General features: G+C 36.7%; 1 protein-coding gene across 21 annotated transcripts in view; it reads right to left on the reverse strand.

Moving 5' to 3' along the window:
* MYO3B (myosin IIIB) overlaps positions 1 to 23,611 on the reverse strand; it is a 253,079-nt gene that overhangs the window by 28,284 nt on the left and 201,184 nt on the right. For 18 of the 21 annotated variants that reach the window (XR_007204830.1, XR_007204841.1, XR_007204835.1 and 15 more), the window contains 3 exons: positions 15,551 to 15,657; positions 15,130 to 15,176; positions 13,672 to 13,835 (listed from right to left, as the gene is read on the reverse strand). Coding sequence is in view for 6 of the 21 variants with exons in the window: in XM_048309828.1 (XP_048165785.1) it covers positions 13,700 to 13,835; positions 15,130 to 15,176; positions 15,551 to 15,657 (290 nt within the window). In the remaining 15 variants the exon portion in view is untranslated. Of the gene's footprint in view, positions 1 to 7,900; positions 8,019 to 11,641; positions 13,836 to 15,129; positions 15,177 to 15,550; positions 15,658 to 17,572; positions 17,649 to 23,611 lie in introns of those variants that run through there. The other 3 variants (XM_048309832.1, XM_048309830.1, XM_048309835.1) reach the window with 3 other exon arrangements.

Below are 23,611 nucleotides of genomic sequence, written 5' to 3' on the forward strand. Positions count from 1 at the left end.
AGACTAACGTTATAAAATGCTGTCATTCTTATCAATGCACAAGAGTATGGGGCTGAAAAATAATAGTCTATCAAGATTCTTACAGAAGGCAGTGGAATAGATGCCCAGAAAAACTAAACTGGGCTCATGATTTACTACTTTTTTCTACTTCCATTGCTACACATGCTAAGTGTACTTGGCACATGGAGTGATTCAGAAAGAAGCTGCTCTATAATGCCAGTGATTCTCTTTAATGAGATACAGTTATCAGTTGAATTATGAATTTTTGCTGCCTGTTCTTATTAAGGGTAAGGTAATTTGCATTCTAGAAGTAAGACTGTTTACAAGAGAACATAGTAATTGAAATCCCTCTAAATCAAGTTTTACAAATGTACACAGTGAAGCTAGAGGTAGTTCTATCAATGTGCATAGCTTTATTCATTAAACTCTACTGCAAAGACTCAAGAGAAAGTGTTACATCACCAGTTTTATCTAGTCTTCCAAATTAGTATCGCATTCCTGTATCTCAGGAATTTAATATGGGAAGAGACAAAATGAAATTTCTGCTTGAGCCTTCTGATACCCTGGTGACCTCCTCCTCCTGGGAGATCCTATGCTGTTAATTTAGATACCATATGCCTCACTGGTCATCAATTCAATTGCTGCTCTCTGTGTTATAGCCTTCACAGGGATTTTGATCACCCTGCCCATAAAATGAATTACTTCCTCTGCCTACTGTTGTTCTACCAGTCAGACAAGCCCCAGATGATCAGTATTTTCTTATAAATATAAATAGCACAATCTAGTCAGCTTTGTTCTTTCTTTTGGTATATGCTTCTCCACTATCATTTATACACTATTTGCAGTGCTCCAAGTAAAGCATCAACAACTGGAAAACAGCAGAGGAGGAATGCAGGAAAACGGAAACAGAGCTATACAGACTCTGAATTAACACTACTGGTCAGGTGTCTGAATGTAAGCCAGCATTTTGGGAGGGGTCTGAAGCAAAAGCCTAACCATCCAGGTGGACAGAAAAGGTAATCTCCAAGCAGACAGCACACCAGCACCAAGACTGACTGGAGGAGCTAAGAATGAGCATGGAATTACACATGTTAATTCTGGGGACACTGATTAGGAGAATACCAAGATGAATGGAGCAGCTCAGCCTGAGCAATTGATTGAAGCTGTTTTCATCTCTGTGGGGTGTTCTTTAACATTTCACTCTATGCAGCCATATACAGCCACCTCTGACACTCAACTCATACATACATTCAACCTAGATAAGGCATGGAAACTTTGTTTCCACTTCCCCGTTCTCTCCTGCCACTAGCCAGAAAAGCAATTATTCTTCATGGTTTCCCTTTCTTCTTTTTGTAAACTTCTGTCAACTTACCAAGTTTACCAGTGACAGGATATGTAAGAATACACCAGACAGATGTGGGAGGAATATTCAGGATATTTTTCTGAGTAACAGGAGTGCAGCTGCAGAGATGGGTGGAAATACAGAAATGGGATCAACAAGCAAAATCTTGTGACAGTCCTGAGTAAGAAGGTGGTAAAACTGCAGTGAGTGTACTGGGAGGAACTTTAGTCACATTGAGCACATCATCTTTAAAGCGTTTATCTTCACAACTCCTCTATAAAGAAGTACTATGTTATTATTGCTTTTTAATCAAAGGCGACACAGGTGATCACGTACCTCGTTCTATGTCATATATTAACCCTACTGAAGAGCAGGGAGTTGGACTGATGAGCAGAGGCACACAACTTGGGACCAAACAATATGATGTTCCACCTAATTTCCCTTGCAAAATCCAAACTCTTTTCTACAGCCCTCCCATCCCCCTGATTTCATGTCAGTCTCTTCTGACACTTGCACACTCTTTTAGCGACTTCTGAATTATGAGCCATCGTTGATCTTTCAGACAGAGTAAAGACAGAGTAAAACCCAGATAATCTTGGGCATGCAGAGGGGCAGCAATGAGACTGTGGAGGCAATGAGGAGACAAACATAAAGCCTATGCAAATAAAGCAATAAGCCAATGCCTATATTTTTACTCCTCCTGCTGGACAGTGATTAGAGCATATGATAAGTAAAAAAGCAGAGCCCAACACACTTGCTTTACAAAGACAAAATACACATTAGGTGGGCTGTACTTAATAACCAGATGTGCTTCTGTAACTCTAACACTGAACATACTGAGCAGAAATAAATAGATACTTGCTTACTTTTACAGCCCATCCTTTCTCTGTTTTAGCAAACTCTTCACTACAGGATTCTGTCCAAGCCGCTAGTTTCCCTTGCCAATTCATCAAAACAACCACTCTCAGTGGTGATGACCTCCCTGCAGACAGATCTGCAAGCTTTGCTCCTGAAACAGCTTTGGGAATTAAGTAACGCTATCATCTGTATTTCCTTGAGCTCACACATGGGAATAGTTAGAAGAGCCAATTTTCCTCCACCTCAAGTAGACCCTCTTTCTATGCCAGTTTTCTCCTCCCCTCAGTCAGTGTTCCACCAGCTTTTTCCAGTGAATACTTCTACAGCTGTATATGATCCAACATAGTGAATCTGATGCTCTGCAAATACATGAGGCACAAACACACTATATTGCTGGATCAGCTAAGTTATGGGACACTGTTTTTTCCCTTACCAGCATCTTGTTGATCCATGTTTGGCTGGTTCCCTCTAACAATCTTACAGGCATTATTTATGAGGTAACTGGCATGTTCACATAACAGAAGTCTGGAGGGTACAAAAGAGGAATAGGAGTTTGGGGTATTTTTCGTTCTTGACCATTCAGAAGAATTTAGAGGATGTGGACAATTATTTCTGTCTAACCCTTGTTCAGCACCCTTCCTTGATGTCCTAAGTTTCAATCCAGGTTTTGGTGTTGTCCTTTATCAATATACACTCATACATAAAGAGCTAAATGAAGACTTACAGGATATTGAGAACAAGTTTGTATTCCTGCCTCTCAAGAGTGTATGTGAGCTATTGGTAAACACATTTTCCAGCTACTGATTAATTATTTTGTCAAAACGAAAAGCAGTGTGATTTTAATGAAAGTACCCAGGTTTAGTCTGGCTGGGCAGGCAGATTACGTATTTAATTGTAAATGGGCTGTAAACATCTGAGATCTTTACATACGGAGAAAATAATAGTATCTATATTTAGATATTTGAGAGAAGCAAGGGTTTTTACAAGATTGATCTGGAAAAATCAAAGTGATATGTTTTGATCTCTGGGTATTTTTCTGATATCCCTTGCTCTGTTTAATTTGAAGGTGAAAACTTAAATATATGTTAGAGATATCCATCTCTGTGCAGTTTGTCTAAAGAAGCAAATAATTTCTTGCAATGTAATGAACCCCAGCGAAAGGGGAAAAGTTCTTTTTAGACTACATCATTCCCACAATGAAGAAAAGAAAGAAAACGATCTCCTCAGATGAAGGATTATCACTATTTTTGCTTCAATATGCTTATAAAAATGATGGATAAATCAAAGAAAAGATATTTACATCACACCATCTAGTAGCATATTTATAAAGAGACACCTGGAGAAACTTTTGCTAATAATATATACTATATATCACCTACTTATGATTTTTATCACCTGCTTCTTAGTCTATCTTTTTGAAGTTAAAACTGCTAAATTTCTAGCATGCTGAACAATTACTGTTTTTGAAAATTATTAATTCCAGAATTTTTTTTTCTTGTGCTGATATTTTCTGTAAACTTATGACAGGGAAGACTTTTTCCAAAGCTTACAGTAAGATGTAAGATAATGATTATAAAATAATAATTTAAAAACCTGAGACTGATGAAGTACTGCAGGCCTAGAAAAAACAAGAAAAAAGATGTTTTACTTCGAACCATCAAAAATTGAAGACTTTTTTTTTTTTGGTGATCTTTGAATGGGGAACCAGATCTCAAGATACAGATTGTATTACAGAAACTTCCTATTGTAGAAAAGGTAGGAATTTTACACCTGGAACATTTTATTTGCCTTTACTTTTGTAATTCAAATTACTAGCCATTTGTAATTTTGTTCTAAACAAATCTATTCGTAGTTGCAGTAATTATAACAACTTGCCTTCTCAAGAAGCTTCCAAAGGATCTTAAAGTGGTTTTCTACTATAGATGTTACATACATTTTAAGACAGTCTGCAAGATGATTTAATGCTTTATTACTGTATATGATGAGAATAATCTTCAAAATTTACTAAAGGTTGCCTCTACCATGAGGCCTCTATCATGTCTTTTTTCTTCCTGTCTCAAGTAGCTTCCTCTCTTTTCTTCTAAGTCTCTCTCATAGAAGTTTTCTACTCCATTGTCCCCAAGTCCATTAATTCCCTTATGAAAGACCATTAATACTTCTCTCTTCTTGTCCATCCTTTGAAAGTCCTCTTCCAAGTGTCACCCAGAAATTGGATACAACAGAGATTAGCACTGTAGGAAGCCACAGGATGAAACAAGAAAGCTTTGCCCTCTCAGAAATAACAAATTATGTGCTCTCCATTTGGTTCTGTGCAGCAGTTGGAAGAAGCAGTGAAGCTGGCACCCTGTCACTGCACTGTGGCAAAGACAATGAAGAATCTGCCTCTAATTCTTTTAACACAAAGGAAGACAGAGAAAAAAACCATGACCATGTTTCCTGCATGTTGTGGCTGAGCAGAAGAAATGGCAACAGAAATTTCAGTAGGAAATACTGAAATTTCCCAAGAAAATACCTAATAGTCCTCAGAGTATTGTCCATAGCTCAAAAATACCTTAAAAGAAAGAAAAGTAGCCTTTAATTCAGTGAAATCAATATCTGTCATAAACACTATATTTCCTTTGAAAGTTTTTATCACTTCTAGCCTGTCAGCAACATTTTCAAGTACTGTGTGTATGTATTTCTCTTAGAATCAAAGGAAAGAAATTCTTATATTCTCAGAACTTCCATGTGCAAATTAAAAAAAGAATTTTAAAAAGTAAGCTATAAATGGAACAGTGATTGGAATTTCTTACTGAAAGCACTGTATTGAGTTACTAATGAGTTTCTAAATAGAGAAAACTCTTTCAAATTGCTTATATCCAGTGATTTGATGACAGGTGTGCTCACCTTCTTCAATTGTACTGTTGCACAGGGAGCACAGAATGCTGTCCTTTTTGCCTCCTATTTTCTCCATTATTTGCAGATATACTCTAAAAATCATTCGGAGTTTCCAGCTTAAGTGTAAAAAACATGCAGATCTAGGTTCAACAGAGGTAGTCATCTCTAACAATCTCAGCAAACACAACACAGCTGACAGCTGAATGTTACCAATAGGGCCTCAGAAGCAGGGCTTAACAATCTTGTTTAAGATCACACGTTCTCCACCAACACTTGAGCCACTGAAGAATGCCCATTAGCTCCTATAAAAGCAAAATTGGTAGGGCTTTGTGTTTCGGTGGAGAGCCTGAAAGGCACACACAAGCAGACACACACCAACACATTGGAGAATAGTATAAATTCGTCCATTTAAATAATTTGCACTCTTTTCTTCCTCTTGATAATATGAAATCATGCTTTGTTTCAGTTAAAAACGTATTTTTTCTCTACATTTAATCATGTTCATATTTCTTTTTGTTTAGTTCCCACTAGTCTCTTTACATAGGATTCAGTATGATTTTATATTGTGAAGAAAAAAATATTCTGTAGCTAGAGTTGTTTTGTCCCACTCTTGTTTAATCTTTTGTTTGATGCATGGAAAGATGCTAACCTTTTTGTACTATCTTAACCGTAGTGATCCAGGAGTAAAGCAAATGAGATTTAGTAGATATGTTTCTGTTGTCACTATTAAACTTCATATGCTTTGCTATGTAGGCAACATGTTTTATTTCTCTTAACCTGAAAGAGGTTTCTGTCTTATTGTTGCAATTTACTAAGGGCAAACAATCTAGGGCTTATAATAGGCCTGTAGGCAGAACAAAGCCCTTGTCAAATGGAAGGGTTGGCTGCTCAGCTGGGTAGCATGTAAATGTGCAAAAAGAACTGTTCTGCTCAAAGACACTAGACATGCTTTTTAAATAAAACATCTCATATAATTGAGAGTTGCCATTTAAATGTTGTGTTGGAAATGTTAATTTAAAAAAATTAATTTAACTGAAGAAATACAGTTGCAGTGAATTTTTTTTTAAACTTTCTCAATAAATAAAATCCCACATATCACTAAGGCTTTTATTAGAGGCTCAACATAGTATGTTTCTCAAAGAGCAGTTTATTGTCATTTTATAACACTGTGTTATTCAAGTTCAATCACTGCTGTACTCACCTAGGCAGACTGTGTAAACCTAATCTTATCCAAAAGGTCTTTTTTGTTTTAAATATAGGAGATCACCCTGCCTGTTTCTTTAACATAGTATCATGTCTCAAAAAGTAAGACAGTCTCTCATTCTACAGTTCATTTAAAATTTCTCATTATGTGCCTCTTTGTAAGAGTTGAAATTAAAATGACAGATAAAGATAACAACATAATAGGCATTTTTTTAATGCACTGGTCCACTTGGGCACAGGCAGTTCTTTTTTTCTCTTCTGCTGAAATATATAATCAGGACAGTATCATCAATTAGCTTTTTCACTTTAACTTTTCATAATGTTTCCAGACTTCTCTATTTGGCAAAGACAATTGGGACAGATTTCTTTATTTTTTCCTTTGGCCTAAAACTCAAAACCCCCCACTTCCCAAACTGTTACCACTGAAGAGTTTATTAAATGGCTGAAAAAGACAGCTGGTCCCACCATCTGTTAAAAATTTTCAGGGGCCAAATGAAACAGGTTACACCTTTAGCCATGCCAAGTCTTCCGATACCCCCTCCCTCTCACAGCCTGTGGAGGGCTAATCTGAATTTCACGCTCTGATTTTGCTATTGCTAATGTCTGAGCTTCTTATGTGTGCTTCTTGTAGTTGCTTATATTAGTTCTCTAGCAGTATCAAAAGCTCCCCTCTCCTTTCAACCTAGCTCATTTGCAATCAACGGAATCCTGGGTCTATAGTCTCCTTTACAATAAGATACTGTACCTTGAAGGAAACCCACAGAGAACCTAATATCTGACTTTTTTGGAGTAACAGAGAAAACCAGGAGTATGTTTCTGTTGTTTTGCAGCCACTTTTCTATAAATGCTAATGGAAGTAATTCAGATGTGCCAACAAAGACAGAATCTGCAACACACTGCAGGTGTGAAGGGGCTGAAACAAAAGGGATGCTAACCCTAATGGTATTTCTTGTCATTAACAATTCTTTGATGTTCATACTCGAGGCTCTCTTTTATCTTGCAGTTTTTCAGCCATCTTTGTTAACATGCAGTGCAACTAAATCTTTTTTCCTTAACCTTTAAAGACATCTGCAAAATGTTTATGCTAAGTTAGTTTCCATAGCATCTATCTGTAACACACATTGAAGTAAAACGAGATAAAGCATGCAAGGTTATTATTAAAACATCAGTAAGTTCCTATCATTAAGTGAAAGGAGCAGATCAATAAAAAGAAGCTCTTAATGTTACTTTAATAAGGATGAGTTTCTTGTAACAGGACTGGGGATTAACTTCAGTGTAACAGAAGCAGTGTTTATAATATAGTGGCTATGTTGATAAGAACCAGTTTGTTTTATTTCTACTCATTAAAAAAAGAATTAAAAAAATCTGTAAGTTCCCACATTAAAAAAACATTTAAAAAACCAATATAATATATTTTAAAACATTCTAATTTTCCAGAAGGGATTTCTCTACCACTAAGTGCGCAGTGGCATTCAGTCAAGGAGCTGTAGGTGGAGATTGTCCACATCCATCTGTCTTTCCATAAGTTACAGATGGAAAAACACCGTTGTCTTTTAAAATGTTCAACTCAGTAGGATGACAGTAAAATGAAATGAACAATCAAAGCACACAAGATGCCAATCTGAGCTACTGCACAGCACTACTAACAAACCCAGCGTTTTGCTCTCATCCCATCGGTCACGTCCTGTTAGATCACATCCCATTTTATCACAGTCTGTTGCATGATCGTTGCTGCATGCTGGAATGTTAAATGAGCAACATAATCAATCAATACCAATTTCAAATTGGAACTCAGCTGTAAATCTGTACTGAGTTGAAGATGCTAGAGATTGTAATACAAGTTATCAAAAGTTACAGTTTTACGAAACCTCCCATTCTGTTTTTCTTTCAAAACTTCATTTCTAACAGGTCAATTTAATAAAATAAATTAAGTCTGTGCCTGCATTATGTACAGCACTTACCTTTGAATTCGGATGTAAACTTCCATCAAACTAATCCTACAGAACAAGAACTGAGTGCTCATTCATAGGGTAATAGGAATTACAAAACGACAAGTTTGTTTCAAAGATTTTGCGATCTCACTAAGTGCCATTTTGTCATAGAAGTCTTTACATAATCTCTCCAGTTGCATAACTGTGCTACTTTGTTGCTTATAACAGGGAGCAGCAGCAAAACCAAAAATCACTAAACCATGTCACACAATTTTGTGGAAGTACCTTCATTCCTTACCCATTGCTAAGGGCCCCAATGTAGCCGTTCCATCTCACCATTTCTCAGCTGTACTGTGATGCTATACTCCAGCACCCAGCTTTCTGAGGATCACTTCCACCAGAACCTCAAGATTCTACTACCTCTGTCCTGGCCTCAACCATCTCCACCAGTGCATTAGACAGCATGGGGCTCCCAGTCCTACTCTTCCAGTTTTAGATAGGTCTTCATCAGAGACTTGCCATGATCAGTAGCACAACAATTTTTGGAAACAGCTGTGACAGGCCGGCCTGCCTCCCAGCACTGAACTCCAGCCCAGTGGATGACATCCAATCTTTGTTGTGGTGATATTACTTTCACTTAGAGATTGAAATGAGATTCTCACTGGTAATGGGTCAGAAATTGAGGTTTGGATCTTTTGCAGAAAAAAGCACACAAGTTGATCTACCTACTTGCCATCTCCAATTGGCAACTATATTAAAAAATCCTAGTTAAATTATTGAAAAAATAATATCTCTCTGCAATTTAATTAAAAAATAAGCCTGCCAAACAAAAGCAAGAGATTTATCTATTACTGGTGTGATCAATAATATGTAATCTGGTTTCTGGAAACATTACTCCAAGATATGCTTTTCACTTATCTGCTCCTATGTCCTTCAGCATCACAGTATGAGTACTACAATAAACAGTTCCATGATAACACAATGTATATATTTACTGTTCTGGCTGACCTTGGATTTATACATGTAATAAAATAATATCCAATAATTCTTGACAAATCTATTAAGATGAGTTAGGCATCAGCCTGTGCATTTAAAGACACAGTGCTCTATTATTATGAATTGTCAATGTTCTCCCTTCTCTGTTCCAGTGCCCATCACAAATGAGACACAAAGCCTCTCACTTTCTGTAATCTTTAGCCCTGACCTAGAGGGCTGCTCCCCAGCCTTTGGTTTTCACAGCATCCTGTGTTACTTTTGTCAGTTTGGGAGTACTGCTTTGTTGTCAAGCAGAAACAGTTTCTGTTAAGTATGCATTCTGCTACAACTCCTCCTAGGGTGAGTACTGTTACAGAAAAGGTGTGTTATCACAATGTATTTCTAGTGTTAACAACAAAACTGACATTACTTCTCATATTTTGTTGTCAGAGCTAAAAGCAGGATGGATAAGTTTAGTATGTGCCATGTCTCGTGCATATATTGGTACTAAAACCACTTACCCATGTCTCATAGGAGGATACTTTTGTGCCATATGGCTTTATTTTCAATTGTATGCACTATATTTATCTGGTTAACCTGAAGACATTTAAAAATTTCAGAGTTTGGCTGTCTCTCAAAACTCCCCTTCTGTTTTGAGACAATCAAAAAAGGAATGAGAAATAAGAGTATGGTAGCTTGAGTTATTTATTTCATTGGTAACTATTTTACAACAAAAAAGCAATATTCCTATATAATTACAAATCTTAGAACAGGCGGGTATAAACATTAAATTATAATGTTTTTTAAAGGTGAAATTTTAAAATTTGGACTTAAATCTTATTTTCACATCAATTTTTATATGGTGTAAAATAGGTAGTAGTACCACCCCGTTTTATATCATTTATAGCCACATTTTATAAGCTTCTAAGTAACAACAAATCCTTGGATAGCCTGATAGGGGCCACTTAAAAGACCTTCAGTGCACAAAAGCCCTTTCCACAACTCTTACAGTGTATGGGTGAGGGAGGTCACATTGAGGGCAAATTTAAGATGGCTGCAATTTACTCCTGTTCTAAGGCCCCTTTATGTTACTAAAGTGATGTAAATGTTTAAGTCAGAAGCACATTTAAAATTACCAAATGAAAGGGGCTAATCTCCAAAAGCTCCCTGCCCGATTTTTTTTTGGCACAGAGACAAGTTTTTAAGCTGTCATAACCAAAAGGCAGAAATTGTCCTTAGCAAGAACCAGTTTCTAGTGCCATTAAGGTCTACAGAAGAAATCTGCTAAAATCCCTTGTTGAGTTTCATCCTTTTCTCTTCTATCAGCTGAAAACTGTTTAATATATTACACACTGTCTAAGAAATTTTCTTCTACCTAACAGGATTTAAACTCTTTACTTTTACAAAATATTAAGAATAGGATACGTTATGAACTATTAAGCAAAATACATTAACATTTCAGGATAATATACATGAAAGGAAATAAATCAGAACAATGCCTCAATGGTATCAAAGCCAAATGAGAAAATCTAAGCAATTCACACTGATACGCTTCCACTGACCAGGATCATCACACTGACATGCCTCCTGTACTCCTTTTCACACACAAATCAATCAACCCAAACACACACTTCTACCAATATGATAACAGAATTTCAACTCTTTGGTCAGTCATAATGTGACTACATGGCTCTACAGCAAGACTTTTAATAATTGAAAAGCATATATGTGCTCTAAAATCAGGATGAGAGAAGACCACCTCACAGGGTCATCTGCTGAGGATGAAGTGAAAACAAACAAGGAATGGGGGTAAGTTAGGAAAGAATAAAATATACAGACTGACTTTGTGCACAGTGTTTAGCTAAGAAGCAGCAAGAATGAAACCATACTACTCAACAGCAGCTTTTAGGTAGTAAATTCAGTATTAAAGTATTAGTGACACTAACTAATTTGAAAAAGTATAGTAGATGTAGATAGTGGCATTGCATATAACAAGGAAAATATTGTATTCTACCCTTTCCATGCAATTAAAGACTGCTTAAAATCTCTTTGAAGTCCATTTCTGATGGCTGAGATTGATATGAGCTTAACAATTGGAAGAAGTGAAAGGAAGAAACCTAAGGGATGTACTTAGAGAGTTTTTGCATTTTGCCTGTGCTTTATTCTTTATTGCTCCGAAGCTGCTCTTGTTAACTTGGGCCCCCATTCAGCAAAGCACTTAATCACGTGCCAAAATTTCATTGATTTCAATGGGACTAGGCTTTGGCTTAAGTGCCTCACTGAATTATATATTATTTTTCACTTTCCCTTACTTCTTTATGAACTTAACTACTGAGAGTAATGTATCACTCAGTGCAAGGTAAACTGCTGGTTTTTAGGCAGGTGACATAATACCTATCTGGAAACCTCACCGCCATTTAACTAAAACAAATTATAAACTCTTAACTATGAATAATGGTGTGAATTGCAGTAACAATAAAACTTTATTTTCCCAAACAGTTTTCAAAAAGGAAGGAACCAGAAAGAATCAATATTGCTAGGACTCCGTGTGATCTATGCCAATAGAAGAGTAGAGCAAGTAATTTGACTGTTTAAAAATACTGTTATTTTCCATCCAGATATGTTACAAATTAACATATATAACAAATTTATACATTGCATAGGAAAAGTGACATAATTTTGATGAGTTATCATAACAAATACTCACTCTTGTTGCATTTGACAAAATGTAAAGAAACTGATCTGTACCCATGCATTCATATTAGTTGCCATTTCTATTTGTGCTGCATTTTTTAATGCCATTAATTCATCTGCAGCTATTCACCAAATCTCTGTTGTTTAAGGAGTTCCTAAATTTCAAAGGCTCTTAAGTGCCTGTAAAGTACACCTACCCAAATGTACATCACAGGAGAATGAGGAGTGAACTGAAAGACTTCAGTGTCTGTCAGGATTACAGCTTCCAGTTTCAACCTTCTCTCACATTTTGGGTGAAGAATGACTGAAGAATTTTTCTTCCTGGAATCCTTCACTCATCCTCATCTGCCCAGCCTAACAATTTCTGTGTTTGTTAGGAGAAACAAAGCTTTTGTGGAACTATCTATTTCATTACTTTTTCTTCTTTTGAACCCTATTCTGGTTTACGGTTATCCTGACTGCACTTGGGTTTCATTTCTCATGCCACCTTTCCTTGTCCTGTGGTCAAAAAACCGATGCCAGGGAACATTGATAGTAAGAAATTATGTAGCTTAAGAAACAGGTGTGAGATGCATCTCCAGTAGGAAGAAGATCTATCAGCACAGATCAGGGTAAACTCATTGGAGCAGAGATAAAAACAAGGATCATAACTAGGTCTGTAAAATACATGGTCAGATTTAATCACTATGGTTTTTCAAAAAAGAAAAAATGAATCATTTTGAGCAAATGTGTAAGGCAGTAAATGAAAACATTTTATTTCCAAAAGTTTTTGACAAGAGCTTGTCTGGAAAAGAAGCAAAGAATGGTCACAGATCAAAATTGTGTCTCTGAACCAGAAATAAAAAAGTAAGGTGAAATAGTTTGTTTCTGCCATGGAAACAGTAAGTGGCAAAGAATCTCAGTATTCCATAGAAAGTCACACACAGTTTCATTAAGGATTTTCAAAGAAAGTGAAAAGCAAGTAGAGAAATTTGCAGGTGACTTTTTCCCCCTCTGCCACGTACAAGAGGGCTGTGGAAATGCAGGAGTCACTGGAGCCCAGAGATACAGTTTAAGGAATAAATTAAATATTTGCATGGATAACAAGAATAACTAGTCATAATGATGGTTTCAGTCACAAGGACTATATGAAGCAGTGTGTGAAACGTTAGCCTTAAAACTGTTTTACTTCTTACATTTGAAGTAATTCCTCAAGTTAGACTTACAGTAAACTAATACTTTGTAAGAAAAGTACTTGGAAGGTGAACTGAGACACAATTATATTTTAGATTATTTTACTCTGTACATTTTTCTAGTGTTAAAAGTCATACACAGCAGAGAATGTTATAAAGGACAATGTTTAATATCAGTCTAATGAAATACAAACCATTTTCACTATGACCCCAAATTAAAATTTTTAGTACAGTGTTCTTTTAATCTAGTTCAGTTTCTTGATCTTACTTTTCACACAGCTCTACCACCAGTTGTGCCAGCACAACAGAAGGAATGGCACAGGGTGGGAACAGCAGCCAGGGGAGGGGGAAGCAGGAAAGAAGGGGTCAGAATTGGATAAACTAATCTTGCTGCTAAAGAAATGTGTCCATTATCAACATCAACACATCCAGGTAGTGCTGCTCCCCTTTACTGGAATTGTTTATAGAAATATAGCTAAATGTGACAGTGTACAGCTGCCAACCCAGGTCCAAATCAGTGAACTAAAGTAACTAGCTAACATGGTATTTTTAACATATTATATAAACACACAGTAACAAAGTTAACTGGAAGAGATCATCAGCAGAAAAATACTCTTACCAGTATTAGTCAATAGAATAAGTGAGGTTCAGCTTTGAGCAAAAGACACATCTCTTGAAGAAGGATGAGATGGTGAGCTGAGAAAATCATCATCTTCAGGGGTAGATTCAACAGCTGACAATGATTCGTAATACTCATCCTCTCCATCCAGTACTTTGATTTGGCTTAAAAGTAAACAAACAACACTCCTTAAGTTAAAATTTAACTCTGTCAATATCTTCAGAAATAGAAACTACTCTGTGGATGTAAAAATGCAAATCCCTAGTATAAGAATGGAAAAAAAAAAAAAAGATAGGATGATTTGATGAGCAAGATACAGCTTTTATACATATTTCAAGTGCTATTACATTTTATGATTATATTCTGAATGGTTCTGAGGATCAGTGAAATGCAATCTCATTTTTCAGTTTGGGAGTATAGAATGATAGAAAAACTATTTGCATCAAATAGGCATTTAATTTGAGCAATATGGCTTTTTTGTCTGTATATGTTCCACAACTAGGATATGATTTTGGTATCATATTTCAGATGATGGCTTGCTGTGAATGTGAGCCAAAGACTACATCATCAATTTTTGGGACAAGCCCTATTGACAGCAAGGGGCTTTCATTTTTTTGCGATGTATGATGAGCAGTCCCATGTTAGTGTTTTTATTCCCAGAATACAAACTTTTTTAAACTAGGAGAGGGAGAGAAAAAAAACCCAAATCTTGCATAGTCATGCAAAATTTTGGGCTTTAACCTTGACTCAAAAACGTTCTGTTCATACAGTTGCACTCAGAAGATTAATAAAAAGCAGAGGAAACAATACAGAAAATCCTGGTAAATTTTTGGACTAAATGTGTCTGCAAGAACAAGCATCCATCAGTTCTCTCCAGTCTATGTGATCAGGCAGGGAAATATTTTGGCAATTGTATAGGAGCCAGCCTAGTTTTTTCTACCTATACCAGGTGGTAACTGCTCATGTAACAATGAGAATTGACTCAGTTCAACAGAGAAGGAGCAACTCCCTTTTGTGCGGAGTGGCCTCTCTGTCAGCTCCTCACGTGTGCTCCCCCAGGAAGGCAGAGGCCCATTGCAAGTGTGCTGCTGCGGCGATGGCAGGGCTTCTGGACAGGTTCTAGGTCACACACCTTCAGTACCAACACTCTTCACTTGGCACATTTCACTAGTGGTAAACACACTTAAAAATATGAAGAATGCTGGTGTTTTGTTTGGTAGTAATAGTACACAGAGAGACCTGGGGAGCATTTTTTGTAAGAATCAGTTCTAGTGTCTGCAGACAGCAGTACATGCAAGTTTTACATTTGCTTCTGCAGAAAATGTCCAATATCAATGCACAGAAATATGTTAGTTGTTTATTTTTAGAAACCTCTCTAGAAAGTTTTGCATATTCTGTAATATCACAAAGGACTTCTTCTGTTTACAGTTGCTTAGAACTAAGAAGATAGATATTTACCCAAGTTTTCTTGGCTTCCTCTTGCTCCCTTGATATTCTAGAGTTCCCTGTGGAGAGGGCCAAGAACACACAGTCAAAGCAAAGCAGCAAGTCGTTAATTTTTAATTCAAAGTGATTTTGTGTTGAATGCAAGCAGATGCTGATAATATCAGAAGTCACAGCATAATTTTTTTGATCAAAGGGCTCAAGTGAGCCTGATGAAGCATGCATCTTGCTCGTCTTTGATAAACCACATCAATTATTCACCGTGAAGGCAGACATCCTGACATGAAAGCAACAGATAAAGAGCATAAGCACATGTTCAAGACGAGAGCAGAAGAACGTGGGGGTGGGGCTGGAGGGGCTGAAACAGGTATTAATAACAGAATTATTAACTGGAAACAAAGCCAGTAAAACAGCTTTATTGCCACTTTGAACTCACATTTAACTGGTTATAGTACATGTTGTCCTCAGGGCTATTCAGCATTTTGGGCTGCTGACATCGTCGACGAGGTGTTCTCAGCTTCTGTTCAAGACAGTTTTCTGAACCTACAGTAAGATAACACAATTTAGTTTTAAGCTGTGCCAGGTGCTGTGAACGTCTTAACACATTTTAGTCTCTAAACAGTCTTTTCTTCTGTCCTATTTGGTCCTGGATTTATTAGCAAGTCTGTTCTATCCAAAGTAAGCAAACAGAAATTTGGGAGTCTTTGTTTTCTCTTTTGAACTTAGTTCAAATGCAAGTTTTTATGCAGAACTTGATTTTCACTTTTAAACATTTTTTATTCTTCCATATATCTATATCACACAGTTCCTTATTCCTTTCACACTTTATCTTAATATCTTCTGTTATCTAAGCAGGAAATGAGGTATATTGTGACTAGCTAAGGACGTATAATTCAGCAGCAACAAAATAGTTTTTCTACAGTAGACAGTAATAAAGTCTCTTGACTGATGAGACTTAGTCTATTATCATCATTTTCATTATATAAAAAGGCTACCTTCTTGACATGGCTCTCTGTTTAATCAGATTAACCAAACCAGTTTGGAATTACACTTTCTTCATATAATTTGTGATGTGCTGTAAAGTAACAGTTGCTTAAAGTCATCTGGAAAGCAGAATTTAAAGATGAAGGAAATATTTCAGACGGGTTTCTGAAAAGAACTAACAGCTTGCTAATTTTTTTTTTTTTTTTTTTTAGTATTAAGGAGAAAAGACATTATGGTGTGCCGTACTCTATTTTACCAGGTATTTTCCATGGTACATACTTTGGATTACAGGATAACTATTTTCAGGATACGTAAATTACTAAAAAAATACTGTAGGGGGTAACGAAAGGTAATTTACTTTTCAAATGATTCTTCCAATGCCTTTGACTTTTCTCATATCTCCCTGTTGAAAATTATTTTAGTGACAGTATGAATAAAAACAGGGTTTGGCAGCACCAAAGGAAAAATATACATCTTACACATTTGCATTCCATACTGCACAAGGAAATAGCTCCTATACCAAAAGATCAAGTAGCATGAGTTCCTTCAAACACTTCAAAACTCAAGTTAATATGGCTTTTGCAGATGCAGGGCTCTAATCTCACAAATCCATTGACAAGATCTGGCCTTAAGGAGCAGGTAACATTACAAAGCAAGTTTATTATGCACTCAGGCTTACAGTTTGTACCTGCAGTCTGGATGAGGTAGAGGAGATGTTTGAACTTTGGCCTTTTCAGCCAAAAGACTGACTTTTTCTAAGAGATTTTCTTCCTTTCACTGTCTTTCTCCCTCTCAACAATAAAATTTTAAAGATAATAATTTCCTCTCAGTGTGCAACTGCAATGTCTGCGTGGGAGAGGAGCACTTGTTCATTCCATCACAACACCTGGGAGGGATGGTGGTTAAATGACCACCAGGGAATTGACTGCAGAGCTGGGTCTAAAATTCAAACTCGATTTTATAGAGAAAGGTTATATTTATCCATTAAAACAAAAAAAGTGTAAAATAATACACTCATGCTGCTTGCTAATTTAATACCCAATGCTTCAATACTTCATACTTTCAAGTTAAGTAAACCTTTATATTTTTGCTAAAGAGATTGTGATGGCTGAGCCAGAATCTTTGCTACTTGGGTGTATTGTATACAACCAGACAAGGCAGAAGCTGTACCAGAAAACAATTCTGAGGAAATTGGGTGCCCAAATAATATCTGTTTCTTTGAAAATTTTTTTCACTATGATTTAGATAGGATGTAAGTGCAATTTTGTTCTCTCTGAAGTCTGAAAATGTTGTGGAAGACCTGTCATAACTACATTCTAGCTTCTCTCTGCTCTGAAAGTTACTCAAATTGATCTTAGAGCTTTCTTTCTCAGGACAGCAGGGTCTGCAATTATTGCAAGCAATGTTTTCAGTTGCAAGGCCATTTGAGCTTTTTCTTACAGCAAGATAGTTTTTGAATACCTTTCAATGAAGTTTTCTTTATGCTAGAAAGAGGCTGGTACGAAATCAGGTCCTCACTGTTTTGCGTCATTTCACATATCTCTCTGCAGCTTGTAAAAATACAGCACACAAATACTTAGAAATTTTTAAACAGTACAATAATGTGATGGAGTGTTCTTTTTTCCTTTCCCCTAAGTGCTCTTGAGGCCTTCACATTTTTTTTTTCAAAACACACATATATATAGGTTGGTTTTTTTTAATGTCTTTTATTCATTAGGATTCTGAGTCACTAATATTTTGCTCTACCTTTTTATCCTGACACTTAATTATTTCTGTGTATCCTACGGGTGGTCTGCAGCTTGTATTCTCCAAAGGAAATACCCTTTCAGTGGGCCCATTTGTCTTAGTTGCACACTACATGAACAGTACAAAATCTGGTAACATTTATCATAAACTACCATATCTGGAGAAAATGGTATTAACATGTGCTCAACACTCAGCAGTTGCATAGGCATTTTAAATGCTGTTCTAAAATATTTCGCTTTGATGACAAACTTAAAGCCACCAATAAGAAAAAAGTCACTTGTAATTTAATAGCAATAGTAGCAGCACCAGTATCATTAACAAGGTATTGTCTATACTGCACAGAAATTGTGCCAAGTGCCTCTGGCACATCCAGGCTCCTTAGTTTGCTACAAATTTAGAGACCAGATGAGCGAGTGTGAGCACATGCACTTTCTTCAGGTTGTCCTTCAGCATCACTTTTTAAGAAAGAGATCTGACCCCCTTTTGTCTGCAAGAAAACCTTTTCTTCTAACTGAGCAGAGAAACTCGTGAGGCTACAATTTCTTATTTGATAAATCCTTTACTGCAGTGCAGAAATAACAGAGAGTAGGCACAATGCTTTCTGCGAAGTGCACTATGTCAGCTGATCGAAGTGTAGAGTAGCTGAGGTTCTGGGCATCCTCCTCTCGCTTGAGCCCAGAGCGGCTGACACATGTGCGTGAGCAGGCTCATGTGGATGTTTCCCTAAAGACACCACTAAATTGATGTTGCTTACAGTGAAGGGAAATAGAAACTGGCTAATGGATCAAGCGGTTGGAATAGGAAGTATTTGTAAGTAAAGAAATGGATGGAGTTTCTGTTTAGTCCTCTATTACCACTATTGGTTTTCCTTTTTATTTCTCTGATACATAAGAGCCCAAGCCAGAAAACCAGAGCCTTGCAGAGCTTGGACAGATTAAAAAGATATCTTTTTTTCAACTAAATGCAAAGTCGAACATCTGAGATACATTTTTATGAACTGGGAATTGTATAGTTGGAAAGCAGTGTCTCCAGGAGAGACTTGGGAACTACAGATATTCAGCTGAATATGAAATAGACTGGATGCAAAGAAGAGAGGACTACTCAACAGAAACAGGAAAACAGTTTTATTGTTGTGTACAGAATTGTTTTAAAGTGGATGCAATAAAGGGCAGAATGTTTTGAGAACAGGAACGATTTGAAATCTGGAAAATCTGCCATATGGTGAGAAATATATGAAAACTGTTCTACTTCATTTTTTCAAAAGAAGGTTAAGAGGTTATTTGAAGCAAGTGTAAACCCCTATATAGAAAGTGGAGGGTTTTTCACATTTGAAAACAAAAGTCTAGACTAACTAATGGTCAGAAGCAGAAGAAAATTTTAGACCAGAAATACAGCACATACTGAAAGTAATCAATCAGGAGAAAAAATATTTAGCAGTATGATGGAAACTCGGGTTGAGATTAGAAGCTTTTAGAAAAGGCATGTTTTGACTTAAGCTAAAAACCATTGAAGATGTGACACAGATCACGTCTAGCTTAACAGGAATTAATTTCTCTAATGTAATTTTTTATCAGAACTCTCAGTCTGCAGAAGATCTGTATTGATCTTTTAAATTCTGGGATATAGTTTCTGAATTTCCACATGATTCTTCTTTGTTTTCTTATGGCTGAAATGGAAATATTTTTCTTCAATTAGCCATCATACTCATTATACTGACACTTTTAACAATATCTCTTGGCTTGGGGATGATTAGCAGATTTCTTATGCCTTATCTTATTTAGAAGATTTTTCTGTTTAAAAATCCATCATTTCCATAAATTGCAAAGGACTCTTTCAGAAATGTACAAACTGCTAAGCCATAAGATTTAACAAAAGACTTCAAAGTGCTCTTTAGCACTGACGCAAGTACTTTTGCATCTAAGATTTGGGCCCTGACCAATACTTTCAAAACAGTAGTGGCCAAAACGTATATTTTAGTGACTTCCCATGGGGCAGATGACTTCACTTGATATTCAGTGAAAATCTCATCTTAGATGTCCTTATTGTCTTGACTATCTTAGTATTGAAAGCATGGGTACCAGGCGCTGGGCAGGCATGTCAGAGGAACAGAATCATCAGATTTTGCTAGCTGAAATGAAATTAGGGTCTCCATAAACTCCTCATCTAAACTCTTGCTTCAAAAACCTCTTGATGCTGATAATCTTGCTAATTTTTCCAATATGGAGAATTCTGCACAGAAATGGTGAGGAAGCAGCTTAACTGCATTTGGAACTTGTAAAATAAACTGACGTGAATCAGATTGTTTTAAGGGTGGTGCAGCACACGTGGGGCTCTAAAAACTGGTTGACATCTTACTTTTTCTGCAAGGAATGCACACAAAGGTTCTTTGCCAGTGTGGCAATGCCCCAAAGAGGCTGTGTTGCCAATTCCCTTGCTGAGGGGACTTCATCCATCACAACTGATCGAAGAGTGGAGCTGAGTACACTCATTTTCCTTCTGAAGCCATTTACCCAAAGAAGGTTTGGGAGGGGTTAGTCTTGGCTCTTTTACTGCTATAGGTGAACACAAACTGAGTATCACAGGAAGGCTAGCTTTTTCCTAATTACTCAAACAAGGAGATTTAGAGGACGAGAAGGGGCAGTTTGTTAAAGGAAAGGTAATGGGGCCATTTAGAGGATCATATATATTATTAACGGAGTAAGCAAATAAAGTAGAGAAATCAGTACGACCAAGAAAAATAGTAAGCATGTAGCTGATTTCCAATCTATAATATCAGATGAAACATGAAAGTGCAACCCTTAATTATAAGCAAATATTAGCACAGACTCATGGGATCTCATCATAACATCTCAAGGTCTACATTCATGAAAATTTAAGCAATGTTTAAAATCATGTTAATTTGTTCTTTGTTTGTTTCTTTTCCTGCCAGTCTAATTTATTCCAAAAGACTTTGGTTCTCAAGCCTGGATATATTGATCATGCCTATGTAAAGCATTGTAATAGCCTGGGGAGAAGACTTTTGTGGAAAAAATTGTCTTTGTTCTCCTTTGATAATTTATATGTATTTTGATGTTTTCAAGTTTCCAGTTTTGAAGCATTGTTCAAGGCATCAAGTTAACTTCACTTTTCCTCTTGAAGTCTTAGGCAAATGCAGAAATGACCTCACAGACAATGATAATATACTTCCTCCTCCTGGACTGGATGCTAGTGGATAATTACGTGCAGCGTGTTGACTTCAACGAACAACTACATTTTCTTGTGTGCTTTGCAAGTCTGTTCAAGGAGAGGACTCAAGGGGCTAATGATTGTGGTCCCACTCATATCAGTGTTAAATGGGACTGACTGAACATCACTTACACAGTAAATACTACTGCAAATTAACTAGACTTCATGATTTTCATTATTTCAGCTTTATTTTAAATAAGAGCCATCTACAAAGGGCACACAATGCTGTTTGGCTATGATTATTCATACAAATGTATTTTCCTTCCTTTTCCATTCCCATGATTCTCCACCATATGCACAAATTCGTATCATACCTTAAGTATAAAACAGGAGTAAAGTGCAAAATAGGAGTAAAATGAAAAATGTGCCTGGAAAGCAGAGTGAATACTCAAGCAGTTAGTCCCCACTGAGCTCCTGCTGCGTCTGCCTGCCATACTCAATCTGCTTAGCGCAGAACTATCCTGCATATCCCTGTACTAAACTGCAGTCAGTGTGACTTTAGTATGAGTACACATGAAGAGATACCTGGCCCACATCACAGGGTATTTGTACACTGCCTGTTAATGCTACCGACTATAAAAGTATCAGAAACAAGGACAGGATAGCAGGTCTAATAGGCTTCACTGAACACATACTGTAGAATAATCTGTAGCTTCATTTGGAAATAATGAAGTTATTGTGTCTATGCTACATACTATAAATTCAATTATATTATGGTAGTTCTGCAAAAATGCTGGAGGCTGATAGAAAATAAACACACTGTCTCTGTAAAATTTTAATCTCAGTACAGGCAAAACCACACCAAGAGACAACAACACAGGGTAGGAGAGAATAAAGAGCAAGACTCCTTGGTGACTTGAGTAATAAGGTATGTCTTCATTATGTTCTTTTCCCTTCTAAGGTTAGTAAGAGAGAAAAGAGAAAACCATAGGAAGGAGGAAAAAGGAAAAAAAATAAACTATTAAGTAAGGTACTGAGAAACTAAGGAAAAGAAGAAAAGGGAATAAAAACCATTAATAGTGAAGCATTTGAACCTATGTTCTGGCATCAGAGGATTAAATTAATCTAGTAACATAAGGAGCCTGGAGGCATATTGACATAATACTATTAACAATTGTAATTGTCTCCAGAATACTTCATGCTTACCTACCAGTAGCTTCAGACCTCTGCAAATGTTCAATAGTGCCATCTATTCTGTTGATATAATGAGATCTAGTGTGATGGGAACCATTCCTGCCACCAAATTCCCTTGGTGCCTTTCTGTACATAAGAGTGTCCAGGAATATTTATAGGAGCTGGCACTCTTCATGCTGCTAGTGACAAGCAAGCATGGAAAGAACAATAAATCGGATGTGCTTTGAGGAGTTACAAGACCTCAGCCCTTGCTAACTCACAAAATACCTTACTGAATCTTCACGTAAGTGTTGCTAATGGAAAGTAGATGCTAACTACTTAAAAAAAAATATTAATGCTTAGGAAGAGTGATTAATCCTTAGCAACTCCAGTGTACTTAAAGCTCTTACCTGGATTCATTACGTAAAAATAATATATTAGATTGAATCATTTTCAGTGTCAAGTGCTTTGTAGTTGTCATGGGTTAGCAAAGCATAGTCGCGGAAGTGTTCTATAGCTCAAATGCAGTTACCAGACTGACTGAACACACAGAATCTGAAGTAAAAAATCCTATAGAAAGATATAAAATAAAACAAAACCAAGCTTCATGATCACCTTGGATCCCCCACACAACTGTGGTGAAGTAGAATTCTGTTTATTCAGATGGAGTGTGCTCATAGTGCCAAGAGCCATAGACTGCTAGGGAAATTAATGTAGCCTCTTTGATGTCATGTGCATCCCAGAATCTGTAACACACTGCTGAAACTGTGAGGATAGCCTTTTGTTTATAACCCTAAACAGAACCATTTGAATACACGCACTGAAAGAGCTTGTAACAGAAGCAATGCATTTTCTTCTACCCAGTGATTCATTACGTACAGCTTCATTTTGGATACTGCAGTTTTATGCAAAGCCATATGCTTTAGATTATAAAGCACACTAAGCAAATCATAAGTTTTTCAAGATGGTATGTAAAGGCTGGTTTTGCATCTGTTTGTTGCCAACGACCCAGATGACACTGTAATTAGAACAACAAATATTTTATGTGAAATCAATCATTTAGCTGTCTCTGAACCCTAAGACAATGGCTTTTAGATACACTTTGTTAGGAAACAAGATCCATAAATAGTTAGAATCTTGGCTTTTGCCATTTTTTTCTTTCCAACACAGTTCTGATCCTTCAGTATTTGTCAGTTCTTTCAGTTTCTATTGTGAGTGATTTGACTGCAGAGGAAAAAGGCAGAGATTAAACAAAGCATACCAAAGAACTAAACTGTCAGTGACTAACATGGGTAAGATTCAAACCTGTCAACAAACAGCACGCTTCTACAAGTATGGTCCTTAGGATATCTTCCCATATGTTAAATATACAGGAGCCCTTATATGCCCTGCACATAATAACATCTAATAGTGGGTTCCAAAGGTGTGG

This window comes from Corvus hawaiiensis, chromosome 7 (assembly GCF_020740725.1).
Source record: "Corvus hawaiiensis isolate bCorHaw1 chromosome 7, bCorHaw1.pri.cur, whole genome shotgun sequence".
NCBI lineage: Eukaryota > Metazoa > Chordata > Aves > Passeriformes > Corvidae > Corvus > Corvus hawaiiensis.